A 23,125-nucleotide genomic window follows, 5' to 3' on the forward strand; every position below is an offset into this window, starting at 1 on the left:
CTAATCAGAGAAAGAAAATGGATAAGAACATATTACCTATGGATAAATAATAAACTTTCTTTTGACTTAAACTTACAAAAGGATTTACTACTAGGACTTTAGTTTTCCTTCAGGAATTTTATAATGGGGAGAGGACATATATTCAATTTTTGGAGCAAATCTTTATAGCTGACATTATTGAAGCATGTTAATATTGTTATGTAAACTCACTGCAAAATGCCTGGTGACCTATACTGGCTGAAATGGTGAGAAATACTTTGGGATGGGAAACAGAATAGGGAATGATTTTTCAGCTATGGGTCAGTGTCGTCTAGAAGTTGATTGAATCAATGTGTTATTCTAAGTTATTTCAGAGCTTTTAGGAGGGGGGCAGATTTGAAACTGCCCACTAGCAGTCCCAGGAGAATTCCCAAAGGAGCTGTGGTTGGAATTGGGATAGTGGTCTCATGATGGAAGAGTGTCGTATTGAACACTGCTATACACCCAAATCATATCCACCTAGCATTAATTAGTAATAAAACTGATATTTGATTATCTTTATCTGACTCCTTTTAATTGGTTTCAAACTTAGGCAGGGAAAAAGAGTAACATTAGCCTCCTCAAACTCCCAAATCAGGGAATTTCTGTATCCTTGAGGTCATCCCATACCCAGAATTGAAGTCTAATATAACTATTAACCCAAGAAGGCAAACTTTAGGCCAGTGTCTGCTCAAGTATATATATTAATATCTTTCTAGTGGTGTTTCAGTGGCTGAGAAACCCCACATGACAAAAATTGTTCGAACTGAGTTGTTCTTTCAGAGTCACCCAGAATATGTGCTCATTAAGAGCTACTACTAGATTTGAAGACAGCAGCATAAAGACATGTCTTCTCCCTCTATATCTTAAAACCACTCCAATCCAACAAGAAACAGATACAAAAACTCCATGTTCACTGGAATGGGGAGACATCATAATATGCAAAAACAGAAAGCAGATGGCAGCAAGGTTTAACAGAGAGAAAGAAGGCCAAACCTGAAAGTTTTCAGAGACTAGACACAAGCAGATTTTCTCTGTGGAACTCTAAAGACTCAGTGACAGGAGGTAACAGAGGAAGGGATGAGGGGCAGATGGAAAATCATTACTGAATGATATCCCTTCAATGCAATCAGGCAACTATTCCTTCTCCCCCTCAACAAGAGACTAAACCACTTAAGCCAGAGAAATTCTGGACTCCGGGACATTGGGCATAAAGAAGGACAGAGTGAGGCATGGAATGAAAAATGGGGAATTATCCCTTCTCTAATTTAGCTCTAAAATGCTTACTTCATTTTAGATGAAGATGGTTTTACACCCATACCCTTCAGTCAGGAGACTAGAGAGTTTTCTCTGGAAAAAATTAACAGTTCCAGCAAAGACATAAAGATACTAACTGCTCCACAGTGAAGGCCACAAGTCAGTCAGTGTCACCCACAATCACAGAGCTTTCAGTCAGCTTAACAGCTTACTCTTATTTTGGATTGAGAGTTGAAGATTGACAAACATGCGGAAAGTTTCTCACAATAAAGAGAAAAACTGTACCAAATGAACAGAATAAACAACTCTGAGGAAACACAGACAATGAAAGATGAAGATGCAAAGTTGTTAGTATCTTCAGAGATACATGAAAAAAGATATTATGAAAAGAAACAGAATAAGACAGACCTTAGGTATTAAAAATCTGATGGCCAAAATAAAAAATTCAGTAAAAAAGTTAAAAGATAAAGTTGAGAATCTTTTTTAGGAAGAACAAAAAGATAAGGAGATAGACAACGAGAGAAAAGAAAAAGAAATAGAGATTCAATCTAGCGACACCCGAACAGATTAATAGGAGTGCCAAAAAAAAAAAAAAAGAGATATCAGAGAAAAGAGTGGGAAGGAAATTGTTAATCATGTAATAATAATAGAAAATTCTCAGAACTGAGTTTCAGAGTAAAAAATTTGGTATAATGAATGAAGAAAAGATCTACTCAAGGCATAAACTTTTGAAAACTTCAGACTGTTAAGAATAAAAAGATCCTAAAATGGCTTCTGAACAGCAATATTGGAAACTAGAAGACAATGAAAGAATGCCTTCAAAATTGTGAGTGAAAATAATTTTCAATTTAGAATGTTCTAACCAAATGATCATTTAAGCATAATGATGATGGATGATGAAGATTGAATAAAGATATTTTCAGACAATGTGAACTAAAGAAAAAAAATACTTTACATGCATCTTCCCCCCCCCCAAATTATTAGACTCTAAGCTCCATAAATACAAGAGAATAAACCAAGAAAAAGGACGAAGTAGTGTCCAGTAAACAGTGAATCTAAGACAAGTAAGAATAATTCCCTAGATGGCAGTACAAGAAAGTCCCACGACCACTGCAGGGCAGCAACTAGTCCACACTACATCAGGTTATGGGGTTATGGAGGTCTCCATGAAGAAAATATGCAGGAAAATGTGGAACTGATAGATAATATGGCAAGTTCAACTGTTTGAAAAACTGCATTGACAGAAATTTTACAGAGCTGTTGAAGAGTGTGAGAAGCCTTAGCTATTAGCTCAAAGAAAACTAAGAGTGAAATAGGTAATTATTAATTTCAGAAAAATAAAAAGTTCCACAAAAATTGAACACTTGCCGCAGCATGCATATTTACATAAACATCATGATGAAACATTGAATACTGATTTAATAATTTGATGCAAATACACTGGCAGAGTAGTGGGGGGGGTAGGAGGAAAATAACCGACCTACAAAAATAGAAAGTCAATACATTATCTGTGAAACAGGTAAGTCAAGGATAACTAAGTGTTCAACAGCATAGTAGGGCGACTGTATTAATAACAATATATTGTGTATTTCAAAATAGCTAGAAGAGCAGATTTTAAATGTTCCCAACCACAAAGAAATGACAAATGTTCAAGGTGATGGGTATCCTAAATACCGATTTGATCATCACATAGTGTATGAATTTATCAAAATAACACATGGATCCTTGACTCCTTCCCCCTCAACCTCCACATCTACATAGCCAAGTCTTACCTGTGGCATCTCTAAATCTGAATTCTGTCACTTCTCAAAGCCCTCCAAACTCCCACCCAAGTTCAGGCCTTCAGTATCTGCTGGCGAATTTCTACACAGATTAGAACTGTTCACCTCAGGGGTGTCTCAGACCTTCCATGGATGATGTCTATCTGCTTCACCTCTCTATAACTAGTTCCAGGCATAGTACTTGGCACAGAGTAAGCACTCAATAAAGATTTTTTTTTTTTTAAACAAATGAGTGGAGATTTCTTTTGGAGGTAGGGAACTAACATAATAAGAGATTAATAAATCACAAAGTAGAAAGTATGTCACAGCTATTTAAGAGTTAGCAGTTACAGATCTATTTGACCCTTTTTCCTTCCCATCACATGGTAATTAGGATCTTAATGGTTGTGCTTAATTAATTCATGTATTTATTAACAAATGTTTCAAATGAAATGTTTATTCTGCATTTATTTTTAAAATTGCCTCCATAATTGTATGGAAGTTTGGAGTAAATGCAGCCTAGTAGATACTCCAATTAAAAGGAGCTTACATTGCACTTACTAGGTAACCAGATAATACCAAATGTTATTGACCTACTTTATTTTATTTTTATTTATTTATTAAGACAGGGTCTCACTCTGATTGCCCAGGCTGGAGTGCAGTGGTACAATCTTGGCTCACTGCAGCCTTGACCTCTTCTGGCTCAGGTGATTCTCCCACCTCAGCCTCCCAAGTAGCTGAGGCTCAGGCGTGTGCCACCTTGCACATCTAATTTTTTTTTTTTTTTTTTTTTTAGTAGAGATGGTGTTTTGCCATGTTACCCAGGCTGGTCTCAAATTCCTGGACTCAGGCAATCCATCCGCCTCCGCCTCCCAAAATGCTGGAATTACAAGTATGAGCCATCACGCCTGGCCTATTTTATTTTTTGAAACAGGGTCTCACTCTGTCACCCAAGCTGGAGTGCAGTGGTACAAACACGGCTCACTGCACCCTCGACCTCTTAGAATCAAGCAATCCTCCCACCTCAGCCTCCTGAGTAGCTAGGAATACAGGTGCATGCCACCATGCCCAGCTAATTTTTTGATGTTTTGTAGAGATGGGGTCTCACTATGTTGCCTGGGCTGGTCTCGAATTCCTAGACTCAAGTGATCCTCCCACCTCAGCCTGCCAAAGTGCTGAGATTACAGGTGTGCACCACTGCACCAGCCTATTGACCCATTTTAGAATTTGAGTTTTAGTATCACATGAAGAACAAGATTCTTTGAGTATATTCAGTGTGTTTTATTTTGATTCTCAAGTCTAAATTTTTCCATTTGTGTTTTAAAAGTTATAGATAGGCAAAATTAGAGAATTCACTGTTTATTTAGTGTGTGCAACAGGAAGAGCACTGGGGAAAAATAACTCCCTCAAAATCTGGTCACCTCATTTCTTTTATCAAGACAGACAGAAGATACATAGCCCAGTCAGCACACTTCATTTACTGTGGGTCCAGTTCTGTTATGTATGGTTGACTTAATTTATTTCTACTTTAAGCTATATTTCATGATGTTTACTTAAGAAATTACCACCAGCAATTTTGTTTTAACACTTTGTAAAGTTTGGGGGGTTATTTGCTTCAATTCAATTTACAGTACAATAAAATCCTTTGTCCCAAAATAAGATTTACTTTGTAACAACATGAAGAGCTTGGATTAGGTTACATTAGGCTTTGGTAATAAGAAGTACACCCTATACATTACATCTGTATGATCACGATTTTTAAACCATTATATGTTAATACCCTACGTAAAATCAGTACAAATAAAAACTATTAAAGAAAAAATTGTGGATACTAACTTTTAGGTGTGTTTTTGTAGCTGCATTCAGACTATCAACTAGAACAAATTCATCTTTGATACAAGTGTCTAACTCATTAATGAGCTGTAAGAGTTCCTTATTTTGCATATATAAGAACTTTATCAGACACATATATTACAGACTCAGGCGTGTGCCACCTCGCCCAGCTAATTTTTTGTATTTTTTTTTTAGTAGAGACACGGTTTCACCATGTTGGTCAGGCTGATCTCAAACTCCCAATCTCAGGTGATCCGCCCACCTTGGTCTCCCAAAGTGCTGGGATTACAGGCGTGAGCCACTGTGCCTGGCCTCTCATTTTTTTTAAATGTTTTTTTGTTTGGTTTTAATATTTTTGTTGAGGTATAATTTATAAACAATAAAATATATACATTTTAAATATTTAGTTCAATGAGTTTTGCCAATTATATATGCTTTATAGCCAATACCCAAAGCAAGGTCTGGAGTATGTCCATCATTTCAGAGCTCCTTCGTGTCCCTTTCCAGTCTATTCTCTGTCCCTTTCCCAGAAGTAACCACTTTCTGACTTTCATCATTAAAAATTAATTATTATTATTGTGTGTGTGTGTGTGTGTGTGTGTGTGTGTCTGGCTTCTTTCACTAAAGATAAATGTTTCTGACGTTCATCTATGTTGTTTTGTGCATCAGTAATTCATTCTGTTTTACTGCTAAGTAGTATTCCATTGTGCGAATATATCATAATTTGCCCATTCTCCTCAAGATGGATATTCGGGTTGTTTCCAGTTTTGAGTGATTATGAATAGGGCTGTTATAAACTTCCTTGCACAAGCCTTTTTTGGGGCATATGTTTTAATGTCTCTTGGGTAAACACCTAGGAGTAAAATTGCGGATTCATAAGGAAGATGCATTTGTAAAAGTTTAGACCAATTTTCATATCTACTAGCAATGTATGAGAATTCCAGTTGTTCTACATTCTTGGAACATGATTGTCAGTCTTTTTTGTTTTAGCCATTCTTGTGAGCATGAAGTAGTAGCGCACGGTTTTAATTTGCATATCTCTAATGATTAATGATGTTGAATACCTATGTTTAATGATCAATTGTTTATCTCCATTTGTGAAGTATCTGTTCAAATCTTTTTTTTTTTTTTTTTTTTTTTTTTTTAAGATGGAGTCTTGCTCTGTCGCCCGGGCTGGAGCGCAGTGGCATGATCTCGGATCACTGCAATCTCTGCCTCCCAGGTTCAAGCAATTCTCGTGCCTCAGCCTCTGAAGTAGTTGGGACTACAGGCATGCGTCGCCATGCCCAGCAAATTTTTGTGTTTTTAGTAGAGATGGAGTTTCACCATGTTGGCCAGGCTGGTGTCAAACTCTTGACCTCAAGTGATCCGCTCATCTCAGCTTCTCAAAGTGCTGGGATTACAGGTGTGAGCCACTGCACCAGGCTGAAGTATCTGTTCAAATCTTTTGCCCATTTTTAGTTTGTCATTGTATTGTTTATTTGTAAAAGGTCTTTTTATATTCTAGATATGAGTCTTTTGTCAGATAAACTATTGAGAAACTTTTTCTCCCAAACTAGCCTGTTTTCTCATTTTCATAATGGTATCTTTTGGTGAGCAGAGATTTTTAATTTTGCTAAAGTCCAATTTATCAATTTTAAAGTTTATGGTCAATGATTTTTTTGTTTCTTGTCTAAGAAATCTTTGCTTTCTTCAAACTTACAGTCTCTTATGTTTCTTTTAGAAGCTTTATAATTCTGGATTTTATGTATTGGTCTATGATCCAGACATAAGTACTCTATGTATGGACTGAGATACAAGTTAGAGTTCATTTGTCCCCCATATGTTTACCCAGTAGTTCCAGATTCATCCAGTTGTTCCAGCACCAACTTTTAAAAAATTTCAATAGTTTTTGAGGTACAGATGGTTTTTGGTTACAGGGATGAGCTCTTTAATAGTGAATTCTGAGATTTCAGCAGCACCAATTGTTAAAAAAAAAGAAACTTTTTTTTTCAGGGCAGGTGGCTCATGCCTGTAATCCCAGAACTTTGAGAGGCTAAGGTTGGAGGAACACTTGAGACCAGGAGTTTGAGACCATCCTGGGCAACATAGTGAGACTTCATCTCAACAAAATATTAAATAGTTGGGCATGGTGGCATGTGCCTGTAGTCCTAGCTACCTCGGGAGGCTGAGGCAGGAGGATCACTTGAGCCTAGGAATTCGAGGCTGCAGTGAACTATGATGGCACCACTTCACTCCAGCTTGGGCTGTAACACAATTTAAGACCCTGTCTCTAAGAAGTAAATAGATAAATACTTTTTAAAATTTTTCCCATTGAATTGATGTGATTTATGAACCTATTTTTGAACTCTCTTCTGTCCCATTGGTCTGTCTATCTTTATACTAGAGTACCACTCTGTCTGAGATTTAGAGTAAGTCTTTAAATCAAGTACTGTAAGTCCTCCAACTTTGTTCTTTTTCAAAATTGTTTTGGCTATTCTAAGCCCTTAGCATTTCCATTTAAATTTTAGAATCAGTTCATCAATTTCTACAAAAATACCTTCTAGGATTTTATTGGGTCTGCATTAAATCTGTAGATCCATTTGAGGATAGAAATCTTAATGTTAAGTCCTCTTCATGAACCATTTATTTAGATCTCCTTTATCTCAGTAATGTTTTATAGTGAAGAGGTCTTGCATCTTTTTGCTAAATTGTTCCTAAGTAATTTTTCCATGGTATTGTAAATGAAACTGAATAAATTCATTTTTAAATAACATCTAGTTATTTTTAGAGTTTCCTAGTGACTTTAAGTTTAATTTTACAAAAGCAGTAAATAATAAAGTTAAAGAATATAAATAAAAATAATAAAACCATATTTCTACCGCTAAGAATACCATTATTAATATCTATATTTTATCTATACACACGGATATCCATATATATATTTTTAACCACGAGATCATACTGTATAGGCTGTTTTGTAATCTACTTTTAAAAAAATAGTGTCTACCTTTTCATGTCAACAACATTTTTTTCCTATCTAAAATATAGTCCATATTCAAGTTTCCTTAACTATCCCAAAAGGTGCTTTACATTTCTTTGTCCAAATCAGACTCCTATCCAAAAACATAAACTGTATCTGTATGTTATATCTACAAGTCTCTTTTAATTTAACACAATCAGATATGGTGATTTCTATTATGAATGTTAGACTTTAATAAAGCATATTGCCACTCCAGCCAGAGTGACAGAGCGAGACCCCATCTCTAGAATGAATGAATGAATGAATAAATAAATAAATAAAGTGTGTTGTAAATGTCCATGTAAAGGTAATTTTTCTTTAAATATCTCCATTTTTTTTTCCTTAGGGATAAACATATTTGAGAGAGAAGCTACTGAAAATCTTTAAATTCCCTAACTTATTTTAAAGATGTCAATGAAGTTATCCAAATTTTCAAAGGAGTCATTGAGAATGAATATGTTACAGGATAAAGGTGGTTAAATGTCATGTATCAGGGAGAGATTTCAAGTGGTTATATGTTTTATTTTATTTGAAACAGGGTCTTGCTCTGTTACCCAGGTTGGAGTTCAGTGGCGCGATCTCGGCTCACTGCAACCTCCGCCTCTCGGGTTCAAGCAATTCTCCTGTCTCAGCCTCCAGAGTAGCTGGGATTACACGCGTGTGCCACCATGCCCGGCTAATTTTTGTATTTTCAATAGAGACAGGGTTTTGCCGTTTTGGCCAGACCGGTCTCAAACTCCTGACCTTAAGTGATCCATCTGTCTCGGCTTCCAAAGTGCTGGGATTACAGGTGTGAGCCACCATGCCTGGCCGGTTATATATTTTAACATAGGAAACATTAAGCAAACTTTGAAAAGTTCTTTTAAAAAAAAGGTAATAAAATAATTAAAAAATAAACCCCAGCTGAATGAACTAGGTCAGTTTCTTCAATGCTAGCTATTAGGAAACCACAGAAGGAGGCAAAGTACTTCTATAGTCTAATAGTTCATTAAGAGATAAAAGCAAATAGTGGTTGATTGATCCTTGTGAAAGGAAGATTTCAGTGACAGAAACTACTGAGTCATAGTTATTAAGTCTACTGGTGGTGCTGCAACTGTCCCTTATTGAAAGAGAAGTCAGTTAGTATTCTCCAAGACATTAACAAAAAGGAGAAAGAGAATCCCTTTTTACTAATCCTGTCACTTCCTAGCCCTTTCTACTGTAGCAATTATTTCTAAAATCTAATGTTGAATTACTCTTAATTATTGTTCCTTATCTTTCCTAGTATGCTGCCTGCTTAATTACAAGATTGTGGCAGAGGTTCTTAGCCTGGCTTCGAAAAATCAATAATCCCTGGAACAATATAAGGAATGTTGCATGTCTGCATTCTTCTAATAAGTCAATAGTGTTAAATAGATTCTCTCAGTGGGGTCCATAAGATTCAGAACCACTAAGACAGACAGCTAGATTGGCAATTTTTCTAGCATATGTTATTTGACTGTGGTATAAAACATAGCCAACTTTCAATTATAATAAATAAAAGATGCTTATTAAATAAAACAATGTTATGAAATATAGTCAGAGATGTATCCTCTGAAAGTGTTTTTCAAATTGCAAATTGTGACCCACTAGTGGGTTTTGTCTAGCATTTAAAATACAAAAACAAACCAGAATAAACCAGAATAGAAAATATCTTTTTTTTTTTTTTGAGAAAAAGTCTTGCTCTGTCGCCCAGGCTGGAGTGCAGTGGCAGGATCTTTGCTCACTGCAACCTCCGTCTCACAGGTTTGAGTAATTTCCAGGTAATTTTTGTATTTTTAGTAGAGACAGGGTTTCACCATGTTGGCCAGACTTGGTCTCGAACTCCTGAACTTAAGGGATCTGCCCACCTTGGCCTCCCAAAGTGCTAGGATTACAGGTGTGAGTCACCGCGCCCGGCCAGAAAATATCACATTTTCTGTTGTGATACTGAAAATCACAAATTGTGGGTGCACTGGGTATAGTAAGGGCATTGTTTCATAAAACTTTTGTGTCTATTTTATGTACATGTGTGTTGCAAACTCGGTCATGATATAAAATATATTTTCTTACCATGGGTGATAGTCAACAAAGGTTGAAAAACATTGCTTTAATACCTACTTTTCTCTTTTCTGTTTTGCCTCAAAACTTCTTGATACGCTACTTCTATAGAAGCTTGGAACCAAAAAAGTTAATGATGATAAAATTGATAATAATGATATCAAGAGTAATATTTACTGAATATATACTACGTACCAGGAACTGTGCTGTTCTACTTTAATGATCTCACTTAATCTGTACAACCCAATGAGTATTATTAATTTCCATTTTATAGAAGAGAAAACAGATTTAGAGAAGTAAAATAACTTGATTTATAGGTCTGTCTGACTCAAAGCCCATGCTTACCATATAAACTGCAGACAATGGATCTCCTAGATAATCTAAAGAGTAGATGATTCACTTGGTGATAAACACAAATTAAATATTATAATTTTAGAAAGGTTTAGAGCCATGGTCCTGTGATGCTACATTGTCTTTTAAATTCACTTATTGTTTTGGTTTCAATTGATACTGCATATTCCTTAAAACTAGTTGTTTCTTCCTAGAGATATATTTTTTAATTTAAAGGGTTTATATGTAGACATGACATATGATGTGTTTTATTAATTCTCAAATTTAAAGATCCCTTTAGAACCCTAAATAGTATAAAATTGTAAGTGGCAGAATACCATATAAACAAATGCTGTTTACCTCATGGGTTTGTTGTGAGAATTCAACACTTACAAAAAACACTGATTGAAAATACCACTACTATCGGTCACACAGTAAATGTTCAATAAATGTTTATATATTATAATAATCATACAAGAAGATAGTGAAGTCTACACAGTTTTTTGTTTTTTGTTTTTTGTTTTTTTGCTGTATTTTCCCTCTATTTTATTGTTTGTCCTTGGGAATGGTCCAAAAATTTTGCTACTTCACTTTTTATAGAAAGAGGAATTTAAAGTGTTTCTATAGCTATACATTTACAATGAAAAATCATTCAGATAGTTCAGTTCACAATGCAACTGACCATCTAGCAGCTTGAGTTCAAGGTTTATAAACACAAATGCCTACCAGCCTAAGCAGATAACCTGAAAGAGAAGTGGGATGGTGAAGGGTGGGTTGGCTTAGGTTGTATGAATGCAGAACAGGGTAGAGTACTCTTTCTAAAAGTGGATATCACCATTCAGCAACTGAAGATTTTATGCCATGCAGGAATATAATAGGGTTTATACTGTCAGATTTTCAATTAAAGTCAGAAATCTGAATGTCTGGGCAAATTCTTGATTCTTAAATGTTGGCATAAACTTAAATAATAAAATGCTTTGTGGGCCAAACAAAACAAGTCTATAGACTAAATGCAGTATATAGACTGGCAGTTTGCCACTCAGCTTTAGTTTTATCCTATCACTTAGATATTCTAAGCTGACCAACACAGCCTAGGTAAGAATATTATAAACTACAAACTTTCAAACGGTGTCCAGTGGAGTAGGAGGAAGCATCCCAGAAGATATACATTCTGCAAGTGTAACTCCTCCTCTTTTTTATTTTAAAAGCTTTCGAAGATGTACACTAGCTTTCTTTGGATAAGCTATTGCTATTCTGAGAAAAAAATTTCACAAGAGGCTGGGCGTGGTGGCTCACGCCTGTAATCCCAGCACTTTGGGAGGTTGAGGCGGGTGCATCACCTGAGGTCAGGAGTTCGAGACTAGCCTGGCCAACATGGTGAAACTCCATCTTTACTAAAAATACAAAAAATTAGCTGGGCGTGGTTGCAGGTGCCTGTAGTCCCAGCTACTCGGAAGGCTGAGGCAGGAGAATCACTTGAACCTGGGAGGCGAAGGTTGCAGTGAGCCGAGATCACGCCACTGTACTCCAGGCTGGGAAACAAGAGTGAAACACTGTCTCAAAAAAAAAAAAAAAAAAAAATTTCACAAGATGTCCTAGACAAAAGCCTGTGTGGACAGAGAAGTGATTTCAAGTTAAGGACAAATAATCATAAATGCATAAAGAAAAAGTGAGTATGTTTATCTGACTTCTGGAGAAAATTTGCATTCAAGATTGAAGAAGTAAAAAAAATTTATTATAGAAGGAAATGCTTGCATTTGATAAACTTTTATGATATAAGTTTCATATAAGTATGAAATGATACTTTTAAGATGTTTTATTATAAGCTTATTGTAAGCACTATAAGATATAAGTATCATTTCGTAACTCCTTATACTTTTATAGGAGCATAGCGTCTTTCATGGGGATGAGCTGGTTAGCCCATAAAGTGAAAATTTTTACACAAAATTACCTTTGCAAATCCCTCAAATCACACTTAGTAAAGGAACGTGGTTTTGTGTATATCATACCACATCTTAATACATTCAAACAATTAATTTTTACTTAATAATTGGAACAGGTAATGTTTCTTCAATTATGTATGAATGAAGCACAGCTAAAATTCTCAACTCTCGCCCACTTAGGCCAGTTAAAGTGAATGACTGTAGTGTGGTTTTGTAGAGGGGACAAACTAACCTGAAAAGCTAACTTTTGCTAAATACTAGAAAAAGCTATCAGTTAAAATACCCAGACAAAAAAAAGGCACTGAGTGACTTCAATGCCTAAAGGAACCAGAGATGTGGAAATACACAGTGAACAGTCCTGTGGGTATCTTTCCAAACAACACAGTAACTAAAAAATATAATTGAATGTTCTCATTAATACAGTTTCTGGTAACCTGAGTGTTGACCCCATTTCTAGGCAAAGAGAAATAACTTGCCCAACCCTGTTGTGAGGGAGACCCAAAGGTATTTTACTTCTGACCTAAATGTAGTCTCAAGTTTACTTTATTTCTGGGATGTAAGTACAGTGCAACAGGTAAGAATTTAAATCTGTTTGATTTTCATTATAAGTTACTAAATTGGCATGCCAGTTTATATGTGAATAATTTCACTAGGACCTAGTTATTTCTAAGTAAAATGAAAATACCATGTTTTTAAACTTCTATAGCTAAAGATTGGTTTAAACACCAAGGCAGATGCTAAAGCTCTCCTAAGGTGCATAATAAACAATAGGTATATGTTTGCTACAGATTAAAAGTGTTCATTTAATGGAGGAGATACAACCAAGAGCTGGTAACTATAAACTAGTCACAGCGGTAACTTTAATCACAATCAACAGGCTCAGGGACTCACATATAACTGTGTGGCTGACAGATTGAACAATTATGGAAGGTGTTTTCTGTGGTTGAATCAATCAGAATAGTAATAATGGTAGGATTACTGAAAAGAAATTAACCTGTACTATAATCTGGGGTCAGTTTTTTTTAAAAAAGGATATAAGCGGTATTCATGACATCATGTTAATTTCAGTAATCAGGCAGGGTGAATAGACTTGACAAATTATGTCAGCTCACTTTAAACAAACATTGGTTGCTAATATAAATTAGCTCTTGGAAGGTAAAAAATTATTTGGTTAACAAATGACTGATAAGACAATCTAGGCTTTGCAAGGTTTAGTGATCCTTTATGAGCCATGACTTACCTGTATGGACTGGCACTGGTATAGGAATCGAACTCCTGATACATGAGCTTGCGGGTTGGACAGGAGACCTACATATGCCCACAATACCTGGATCTCCAGGGAAACTGGTATGAGACAGCAGGAAGTACAGTTTATAGCCTGCAGAAGGGTAAAGAAGCATCTGCTTGAATTGCCTGATGGTTGCCTATAGTCAATCACCAAGTACTAAGCCATTGTTTCTTAAGCATTTTTCAGTAATAAGGAAGGCAATGTAGCTTAGTGGAAGAACACAAAAGTTCACAATAAGACTATGTTATTATTCCTGATCTTTTTTTTTTTTTTTTTTTTTTTTGAGACGAAGTCTCGCACTGTCACCCAGGCTGGAGTGCAGGGGCACGATCTCGGCTCACTGCAACCTTTGCCTCCCAGGTTCAAGTGTTTCTCCTGCCTCAGCCTCTCAAGTAGCTGGGATTACAGGCGCCCACCACACCTAATTTTTATTTTTGTATTTTTAGTACAGACAGGGTTTCACCATGTTGGCCAGGCTGGTCTTGAACTCCTGACCTTGTGATTTGCCTGCCTCGGCCTCCCAAAGTGCTGGGATTACAGGCGAGACCCACCACACCCGACCTCTGATCTTTTTTTTTTTGAGATGGAGTCTCGCTCTGTTGCCCAGGCTGGAGTACAGTGGTGTGATTTCAGTTCACTGCAACCTCCGCCTCCTGGACTCAAGCGATTCTCCTGCCTCAGCCTCCCCAGTAGCTGGGATTACAGATGCCCACCACTACGCCTGGCTAATTTTTGTATTTTTAGTAGAGACAGAGTTTCACCATGTTGGTCAGTCTGGTCTCAAACTCCTGACCTCAAGTGATCTGCCCGCCTCGGCCTTCCAAAGTGCTGGGATTACAGGTGTGAGCCATGGCACCTGGCTTCCTTGATTAATTTAAATAACAGTTACTGAGTATCTCCTATGTGTGAGCTGCTTAGTAGCCACTGGCTTGAGCAGATCATGTGGCTAAAGTAAAGGATTTGAATACAGGAGCAGTGTAAAGTCAAAGAAGATGATACCTAAGGGTTAGATTATGAAGTGCATCCAAGTAGTCTGGAAGCCATCAGAGAGCCTCGAAAGTTTCTAGAATAGAAATATGGTATACCTAATGCAGTACTCCAGGAGGATTAATTGCAAAATGCAGAAAGGCATATCATTCTATATGGTTTTGATTTTTAACCAGATAATGCATTTTCATGTAAATAATTGTAAAAATGTAAATTTTTATAATTACAATAGAAAGAGCACAATTTTAACCTCATGAAACTCTGTGCTGACCAAATATTCAAGAATATAAAATATTTGAAATATATGAGATTTTTGAACAACAGAAATCTGTAGATTATCTGCCTTCAAATTTTTTTCTAAGTAAGGAAAATACATTAGGTATTTTAAACCTAACCTGAAATAACTACTTCAGGCTGGGAACAGTGGCTTATGCCTGTAATCCCAGCACTTTGGGAGGCCAAGGCAGGAGGATCACTTGAGCCCAGGAGTTTGAGACCATCTGGACAACATACTGAGACCTTGTCTCTACAAAAAAATCAAAAAATTATCTAGGCATGCTGGCATGTGCCTGTGGTCCCAGCTACTCGAGGGGCTGAGGTGGGAGGATAGCTTGGGCCCAGAAGGTTGAGAATGCAATGAGCCATGATCGTGCCACTGCACTCCAGCCTAGGTAAGAGGTCAAGATCTTGACTTAGAAAAAAAAAAAAAAGGCCAGGTGCGGTGGCTCATGCCTGTAATCCCAGCACTTTGGGAGGCCGAGGCAGGCGGATCACAAGGTCAGGAGTTCAAGACCAGCCTGGTCAATATAGTGAAACCTCATCTCTACTAAAAATACAAAAATTAGCCAGGTGTGGTGGCGGGTGCCTGCAGTCCCAGCTACTCGGGAGGCTGAGTGAGGCAGGAGAATCCCTTGAACCCAGGGGGTGGAGGTTGCAGTGAACCGAGATCATGCCACCACACTCGAGCCAGGGCAACACAGCGAGACTCCATCTCAAAAAAAAAAAAGGCTTCAAGTGGGCATGATTTCTTATACTCTTCCTTCTATGACAAATGCATTATCTATGGAGACAAGGCTGGTTTTAAACTTACTATCCAAGATTTACAAAGGGGTAAAAATGAGTCTTCATCAGAAAGTATATTTCTCTCCTTACTGAAATGCTGCAGTGCCTGTTGAGGATCCTGGTCCACCCTCCTTTCTGGGCTGGGTCAGCATTACCAAAGATGGCAACATACTCTGGTCTGGGCCTTCCATGAAGAGTCTGATAAATCTCCTGCTGCAAGTGGCTGCAGTCTGCCTTCTTCAACCTATAATTAAACACCATGGAGGCTGCAGTCCAATGCTAACATAATAATATACCTATATTAGTACGGTATGTTAAACCAAACATTGGAAATAATATAAAATAGACCAGAGGGTATAATCCTTAGTAGGTATTAACGATTGCCAGAAAACTCTTAGCAATATCAACACTATTTAGACTAAAAGACTATTCCTGACTAGCATTTTCTGAATTGTCATTAAAAATATAAAAGTTACCATATCAACATATTCCCTACATATTCCCGAAATTGCAGGAAATGATGCGGAAGCAAAGAACTACCTGAGCTTGCATCCAGATATTGCATTCACTCCAAACTGCACTTCATGTCTTTTAACAGAGCAACTTCCATTACCCTGGCTCTGTAAGAGGGTCATCCAAGGTGGAAAAGTGATGATCAAGGACATCATAACAGAAAAAAAAAGGAGGCAGCATTGCAAAATTTATGTTCTCATTCTCCTTTAATGCTATTTATTTTGTATTACTATCATAATGTTCGAGTCACAAATTTGTGATTTTTTTCCTCAGAAAACCACAGAGAGACAACTAGATTCCAAAAATGATTAACCATATATTAGTATATAAGTACCTCATTATAATGAACAAAAAATTCCTCACCTTTGGCTAGTCTAACATAAGTTTGAAAGCCTTTGCAGCTTTTCTCATTAGGCTGCAACAGGCCACCCAGCTCTAAAAAGGATACTGAGTAACTTATATCATCAGTCAGAGCCAAGAGTGGCTTCCCAACTATATAGCCAGGATTCCCACTTCTAGGACTGGTGAGAGAAGCAGCTGTGCTCTGTTGAAAAGCCTGCAGAAAGAGGGAAGAGAAGTCAATTATGGAGATAAGCATACTTTCCCACCTCCCACTGCTTGGCTTCACCGTACCCTTCCTTAAGGCAAGGAAATGCAATAAGTGAGCTACACTGAACAATCTGGCTTCTTTCCACAGTGTAGCATTTTGCTTCTTTCACTTTTTTAAATTTACTAAAATAAATCCTTCATGATCTGAATATTGAAATTCATAATACGCTACTTTTACCAAGGATTACAACCAATAATCTACTAAGGATCCCTTAAAAATTACTAGCAATTTAGCAATAATAACACAGCCTGGTTAAAATCTGAAAAATTTAAATGTAATTAAAAATATATATATTTTAATTAACTATAGATGTTCCAGAGATGAGCTCTGAGAGACACAGCAGTTGGTTGATCACCTGAGGGTAGAGTTGAGAAAATCTATGCTGGGTTCAAAAAGAGGAAAGAAGTAGCAGAAAGCCAAATGGCAGTGATTAAGAGTGAACACTCAGATTAAGTGGGAAATGAGTAAAATGCTGACTGCCCAGAAATATGAGAACAGCTAGTTAAAGAATTTTTGTAGGTGTTGGCTGAATTTATGATTCAAAATGACTATAAAAAAAGTTTTGATTTTAGATTGAAGTCCTGCTTTGTTGGGGGCCAGATAGAGAATTGGAGAAAATTTTAATGAGTAAACACTTGTAGAATAACCACAACTTGTAGTAAAATTATGGAATATTAAATGTTGAGGCCTCAATTGACAGACTGAACTAGGCCTTCATATTCTTATTCTATTTCACATGTATTACAGAAGCAAAGAAATTATTTCTAACCCAATATTTCTTCCCCTCTAAATCCCCTATAAGAGAAGGGCCCTAACCCTGAAGCGAAGGATGAAGTGTTGCTGTAAGGAAGCGCCTGGCTCAACAGTCAGGTTGGTTTGTCCCAAACTGACAGAAACCTTCTGGATTCCAAAAGTCCCATTGGTCTCCATCTCATAGGTGACCTGAAATGCAAAAAGAATCAATTAATAAAAAGTAGTTATTGGGCCGAATATGTTTAGGACAGAAGATTTTCTGTCTTCAAGGGTGTTATTATAACTAAATGAGGCAGACTGAAACAGTAATGTTAAAAATGCCAAACACAAATACTATGAAAGATAAAGATGATTTCATATTATATTTGTATATGAAAAAGAAACTGGATAGAGCTCTTTAAAAAGGGTTCACGGGTAGGTGAGTTTTTGGTAGGAATTGAAAGGGAAGAAAAATAAGTTGATTACGGACAGAGGAGGGCAAGTAGAAACAGGCAGAGGTGAGCATGGAACAGAAATCTGGTTTACTTGGCTCTCACAATGTTTGAGAATTAATAAAGATCATTGCTGGGGATACAAGTTGCAGGCAATTGAAAGTAACCTTAAATTTCTGAGCATAGTCTTTAAGAAGATGCTTTAAGATAATTCTTACTTTTTAAGGTTAGATTGTTTAGAGAACAGAGGAATAGAAGTTGATTATTCTACTTCAGAGTTTCAGATGATACTGTGTCAAGAGAATAAAATGAGGTCAGTCAGTATGAATCAGTAACAGACTGCAAGTGGGCAACGGAAGAGGTGTCAGAAATAATTTTAATGTCCTGGACCTGAAATACTGGAGGATGGTGGTGATGGAAATAACTGAAATGTGGTAGGGAGGATAATGGGCTCAATTATTGACAAGTTTAATTTCAAACTTGTTGGGAATTGTTGAAATTCACAATATGCTACTTTTACCAAGGATTGCAACCAAGAATCTACCAATACAACAAGTTTGCATTCCCAACATTGTTAGAGAATGCAAACAAAATTCAGTTGGGTCAGTCTGATACTTAATGGAAGATGAGGCACCTCTGGCAGTGTTGATCAACACACATCAGTCCAGAATCTGAGGTCAGTATCCCTACCTGAGAAACTACATTCTGACAAGTGTTTCCAGCCAACAGAGGAGCATTAGCCTGTGAGGTAAGTATTACAGGAACCTGGAACTAGCAACGAAAAGAAGCAAATTAACTAAAACTGAAGGCGGTATTTTGTCTTGTATCTATTAATAGATATCATGCTAAGATGAGTATTTTTCCTTCCCCTTGACCACCCTCTCTCTCTCTTCTTCCACTGCCAGCCAACAACTTAAATTCAAGTCTTTCTAAACGAGCACTTCTCAAAACTTATTTCTCAGAACACTAGTTCTATTAAATATAAAACAAGGGTTCCATAGTCAAATAATTGTTAGAAATACTATATTCAGTATTCCCCTTAGAGATTAATAAGGCCCTCTAGCAAATTAAAGACTCCAGGAGGGGTGAGATGGCTCACGCCTATAATCCCAATACTTTGGGAAGCCAAGTCAGGAGAATTGCTTGAGGTCAGGAGTTCAAGACCAGCCTGGACAACACAGCAAGATCCCCATCTCTACAAAATATTAAAAAATTAGCTGGGCATGGTGGCACACGTCTATAGTCCCAGCTACTTGGGAGGCTGAGGTAGAAGGATTAGTTGAGCCCAGGAGGTTTAGGCTGCAGTGAACTGTGACCGTGCCACTGCACTTCAGCCTGGGTGACAGAGCAAGACCCTGTCTCTCAAAAAAATTAAGAAGCCCACCCTAAATATAGTTTATTTAACCCAATGTTTACAAACTTATCTAACACCTTATGGATCCTGGTTTCATACGAGGCTATTAACTGTATAGGACGTACTTGCAAAGGCACCGTTTTAGATCCCTACTTAATTGTTTGCTACATCACGCTTACATTTATCTTTCAACAGTACAACTTAGACTAAAATTGCCTCAGATGCAGAGGAGCCAAATATTCTTTTTCTTTTTTCCTGGTACAACAGCATCATACCTCCATATTCTGTGGATCAGTCATGCCTCTTGGAACCTAGGAGAACAGCAGGGACATGAATGTGCATATACCTTACCAAAAATCACCAGGAGCTTGTGGTTTCATATTACTACCAATAGGCTTTGGTTTGGCGGGCAGGGGAGTCAATATATTAGAATGATTCACTTCCTCTATTCCACCTGACTCTTCTTTACACTAAAATGCCAGGAAGTGGAGCCAGGCAGGAGGGTGACAGACTGTGATGCCTATTTACTCTGACAGGGCTCTACTGAATAGCAAAAGCAAGAAGTTTGGTGAGATGGGTGTTTTCCCCCTTCCACCCTCGCAAGCCAATCCCATTAGTGAGAAGGGTGATGATCTCTTATCCTGCATATATATCCCCAATTATTTCATTTGTCTTCAGATGTGGTTTCCAGGCCCTCTGTCTTTTACGTGGCTCCTGGGGATTCTGACTTTTATTCAATGCTCTTTCCATAACCCACAACAGTGAGAAGCATGTTCCCTTCAACTTCATAGTAGTGACAGTGTAGGGAGAGAAAGGACACCTACCTTTAAGACTGTGAAGTTATAGTAAGAGGCAGCATTGAGGGCTGAATCCAAGGTACAGCTACTAGCCAGGTTCTTGAAAAAACGAGTGCAAGTTGTACTTTTACTCTCTAGGAAACCTTAAACACAGATAATTAAGAGAGTGGTAAATGAGAAAGCCTGTTTTAAATTGAATGAAAAGGTTGGTACTTTTGCTCTGGATTCACCTGCAGGATTGCTTTCAGCACAGAGTCCCCCAGCTCCAACTCCTGCAGGTTGTCTCAGCAAGTTTATTACAGACCACTTGGGGAAGTAAGTAAGAATGGGGTCCCCAGCCTGAATAAAATATAAAAGAAACTTTGTTCACAGTGAGACTGGACTAAACTACAACAGAAAAGAAAGAGTAGAAACAAGGTTAACTCAAGGGCATGATTACGTGGACAGTACTGCCCTCCAAAGAGCTGACAATGGTTTAGCTAGCTGCAGGGTAGTGCTGCAAAGTTACCTTGTCAGCTGTCTGCTATGAGAGTAAAAACCAAACCAAACAATCCCATCCCCTTCCCCAGGCTCACCCTGTAAAAAGATGGTGGTGATTGAGTTTGGAATGTTGAAGTGAATGATTCGCCTCCAAACTCTGCAGCCAGGGCCTGGAAGTTGGTTGCATTGACCTTTTGAAGCTTCTGGAAATAGTTTAAGTTTGCTAAAATGTTTTTTAAAAGAAAAAGCGTTTAGATAAAAGAAAAACATGCCAAGTAACTAATTTTAAAAAATATTTTTATTGAAGCATAATATACAGGGTGCAAATCTTAAGTGTAAACTCAAAGAATTTTTACAAATTTATATACTTGTATTACCACTACCCAGATCAAGTTACAGAATATTTCCCCAGAAGGCTCCCAATCAATACTCCATCTCCAGAAATAACAATTCTGATTTCCATCACTTCTTAATTTATTCACAATCTACTAACTGAATTATTGTTTTAATATGAAGATCTGAGATAAGAGTATGGTCATGAATGCCAGTCAGTTTCAAGTCATTGATGGTCAAGAATGTGTATGATCAGCAATTTGTAATGAAAATAGGAAGGTCAGCCAGGCGTGGTGGCTCAGGCCTATAATCCCAGCACTTTGGAAGGCCGAGGCAGGTGGATCACCTGAGGTCAGGAGTTCGAGACCAGCCTGGCCAACATACTGAAACCCCATCTCTACTAAAAATACAAAAAATTAGCCGGACATGGTGGCAGGCGCCTGTAATCCCAGCTACTCGGGAGGCTAAGGCAGAAGAATCGCTTGAACCTGGGAGGCAGAGGTTGCAGTGAGCCGAGGTCGCACCACTGCACTCCAGCCTGGGCAAGAAGAGCGAAACTCTGTCAAAAAAAAAAAAAAAAGAAAATAGGAAGCTCGATAATGCTCATGTCTGCCCCATACCAGATGAGTCTCTAACAGAATCGCACTATTTCCATAGGAACATGGGACAATTAGAGACAATTATGACAATTATTTGATCTGTCCTTTCCAAACCTTCCTGTTTCCTCTACACTTCAACTGACAAGTCCTAACAACAACTGACGAGTCCTAACAATGTTGCCATCTCTCAAGTTTAGAGATTTGTTGCATTTTATTCCTTAAGCCTTATAATTCCTCCATTCAAGATTTTAGATACTTCAAAAGGGTATTTTCTGGAAGAATTCTCTAATTTCTATGATAGCAATGTATAAATCTACCGAAACTCCTGCAGTCATCTCTTTATGGCACTTCAGAACCAGTAGAGAGATGTAGGAAAAGGGCTGTGATGCTGTCCCCTGCCCAGAGGATGGCAGGTGATTGACAACACTCTGTCTGCTTTACTACTCCAAGTCTGCTAAATTGAAAAAAGAACATAGGGAAACATGCCCCTTGCCAGTTTCATTCTTCATATAAGTAATGGTTATTTGTACAGAGTAAAAGAGGTTACAATACCTGCATCATTGAAAGCAAATGAGGATTCCACGTTAAATGAACCTGACCTTTACCCTCTATGATAATGGATAACATCTTAATTACCTGACTTTTCAGCTTGCTGAAAAGTCAGCATGAATGGGGCTCTCAATTCTGGGGCCTTTCAGACTACTCACTCTCCACACATCTCCTAGATCCTTCTTATTCAAAGTGGGGTACACACATTAGTAGCTCCAGCATCACCTGGGAGCTTCTCAGAAATGTAGACTCTCAGGCCACTCCGCAGACCTCAGTCAACATCTTCATGTTAACAAGATCTCCAGGTAATGTGTATGCATATTAGAATTTGAAAAGCATTGCTCTGAAACAGGTGATGTTGATGCTGCTGTTCTGTGGGCCACTTTCCACCTCTGATCTGAAATCTTCAAACCCTAACGCTTCCAAGAGGTATTTAAACATTTCCTTCGGAACTCATACCCTGAAAACCACATGGAGGAGATATTTACCTCATGTAAAATGCAGTTATTTGTATCTTTATACATGAAATAAAAGTTAAAGTTAAGCTAAGAAAGAAGGTGAACTGAGATGGCAAAATGTCTATCTGGCTATTTTTTCATGGCTTAAATGAATAAGAGAAAGTTTACATTTTGTCTCTCACTTCAGTGCAAAGATATTGGCGGTAGTGATGGTAAATATAGGCTAAGTAGAATTTTTGCCTAAAATTTCTACCATCACAGATGATATATTACACCTAAAAGAGCTTAAAGGTATTTAGATTTCTATTACAATTTCGGATGTCAAAGGAAGCCTACAGACCATCTGACCTAATCCCATGAGGAAATTTGGATCCTCAGAGGTAAAAGGGTAGCAAAAAGCCAGAGGGCCAGCTTGCAGAGCCAAGAGTAGATTGCAGATCTCCTATTCCTGGTGTTTTTTCCCCACTCCATCATGCTGTACAGACTTTGACTAAAAACGTAATTTACTGATGATCATTATCGTAGATACATATTTTTTTGAATTTTATTTTATTTTGAGATAGGATCTCACTCTGTTGCCCAGGCTGCAGTATAGTAGCATGATCACTGCATGCCTCGAACTCCTGGGCTCAAGCAATCCTACCTCAGCCTCCCAAGTAGCTGGCACTACAGGCATGCACCACCACACCCAGCTAATTTTCCTATTTTTTG

The 23,125-nt window shown here is 37.6% G+C and overlaps 1 protein-coding gene across 7 annotated transcripts in view; it reads right to left on the reverse strand.

Moving 5' to 3' along the window:
* The window catches only part of TCTN3 (tectonic family member 3), a 29,990-nt gene that overhangs the window by 3,007 nt on the left and 3,858 nt on the right, over nt 1–23,125 (reverse strand). The window contains exons 4-14 of one of the 7 annotated variants that reach the window (XM_054660385.2): nt 20,571–20,698; nt 20,226–20,334; nt 20,023–20,138; nt 19,474–19,509; nt 18,535–18,615; nt 17,477–17,602; nt 16,499–16,606; nt 16,078–16,157; nt 15,628–15,781; nt 13,441–13,578; nt 10,695–11,810 (exon numbers count right to left, since the gene is read on the reverse strand). In XM_054660385.2, coding sequence (XP_054516360.2) covers nt 11,730–11,810; nt 13,441–13,578; nt 15,628–15,781; nt 16,078–16,157; nt 16,499–16,606; nt 17,477–17,602; nt 18,535–18,615; nt 19,474–19,509; nt 20,023–20,138; nt 20,226–20,334; nt 20,571–20,698 — 1,157 coding nt within the window. In that variant the 3' untranslated portion in view covers nt 10,695–11,729. Of the gene's footprint in view, nt 1–10,694; nt 11,811–13,440; nt 13,579–15,627; nt 15,782–16,077; nt 16,173–16,498; nt 16,607–17,476; nt 17,603–18,534; nt 18,616–19,473; nt 19,510–20,022; nt 20,139–20,225; nt 20,335–20,570; nt 20,699–23,125 lie in introns of those variants that run through there. The other 6 variants (XM_054660386.2, XM_016918967.4, XM_009459003.5 and 3 more) reach the window with 6 other exon arrangements.

This window comes from Pan troglodytes, chromosome 8 (assembly GCF_028858775.2).
Source record: "Pan troglodytes isolate AG18354 chromosome 8, NHGRI_mPanTro3-v2.0_pri, whole genome shotgun sequence".
In the NCBI taxonomy this organism is placed as follows: Eukaryota; Metazoa; Chordata; class Mammalia; order Primates; family Hominidae; genus Pan; species Pan troglodytes.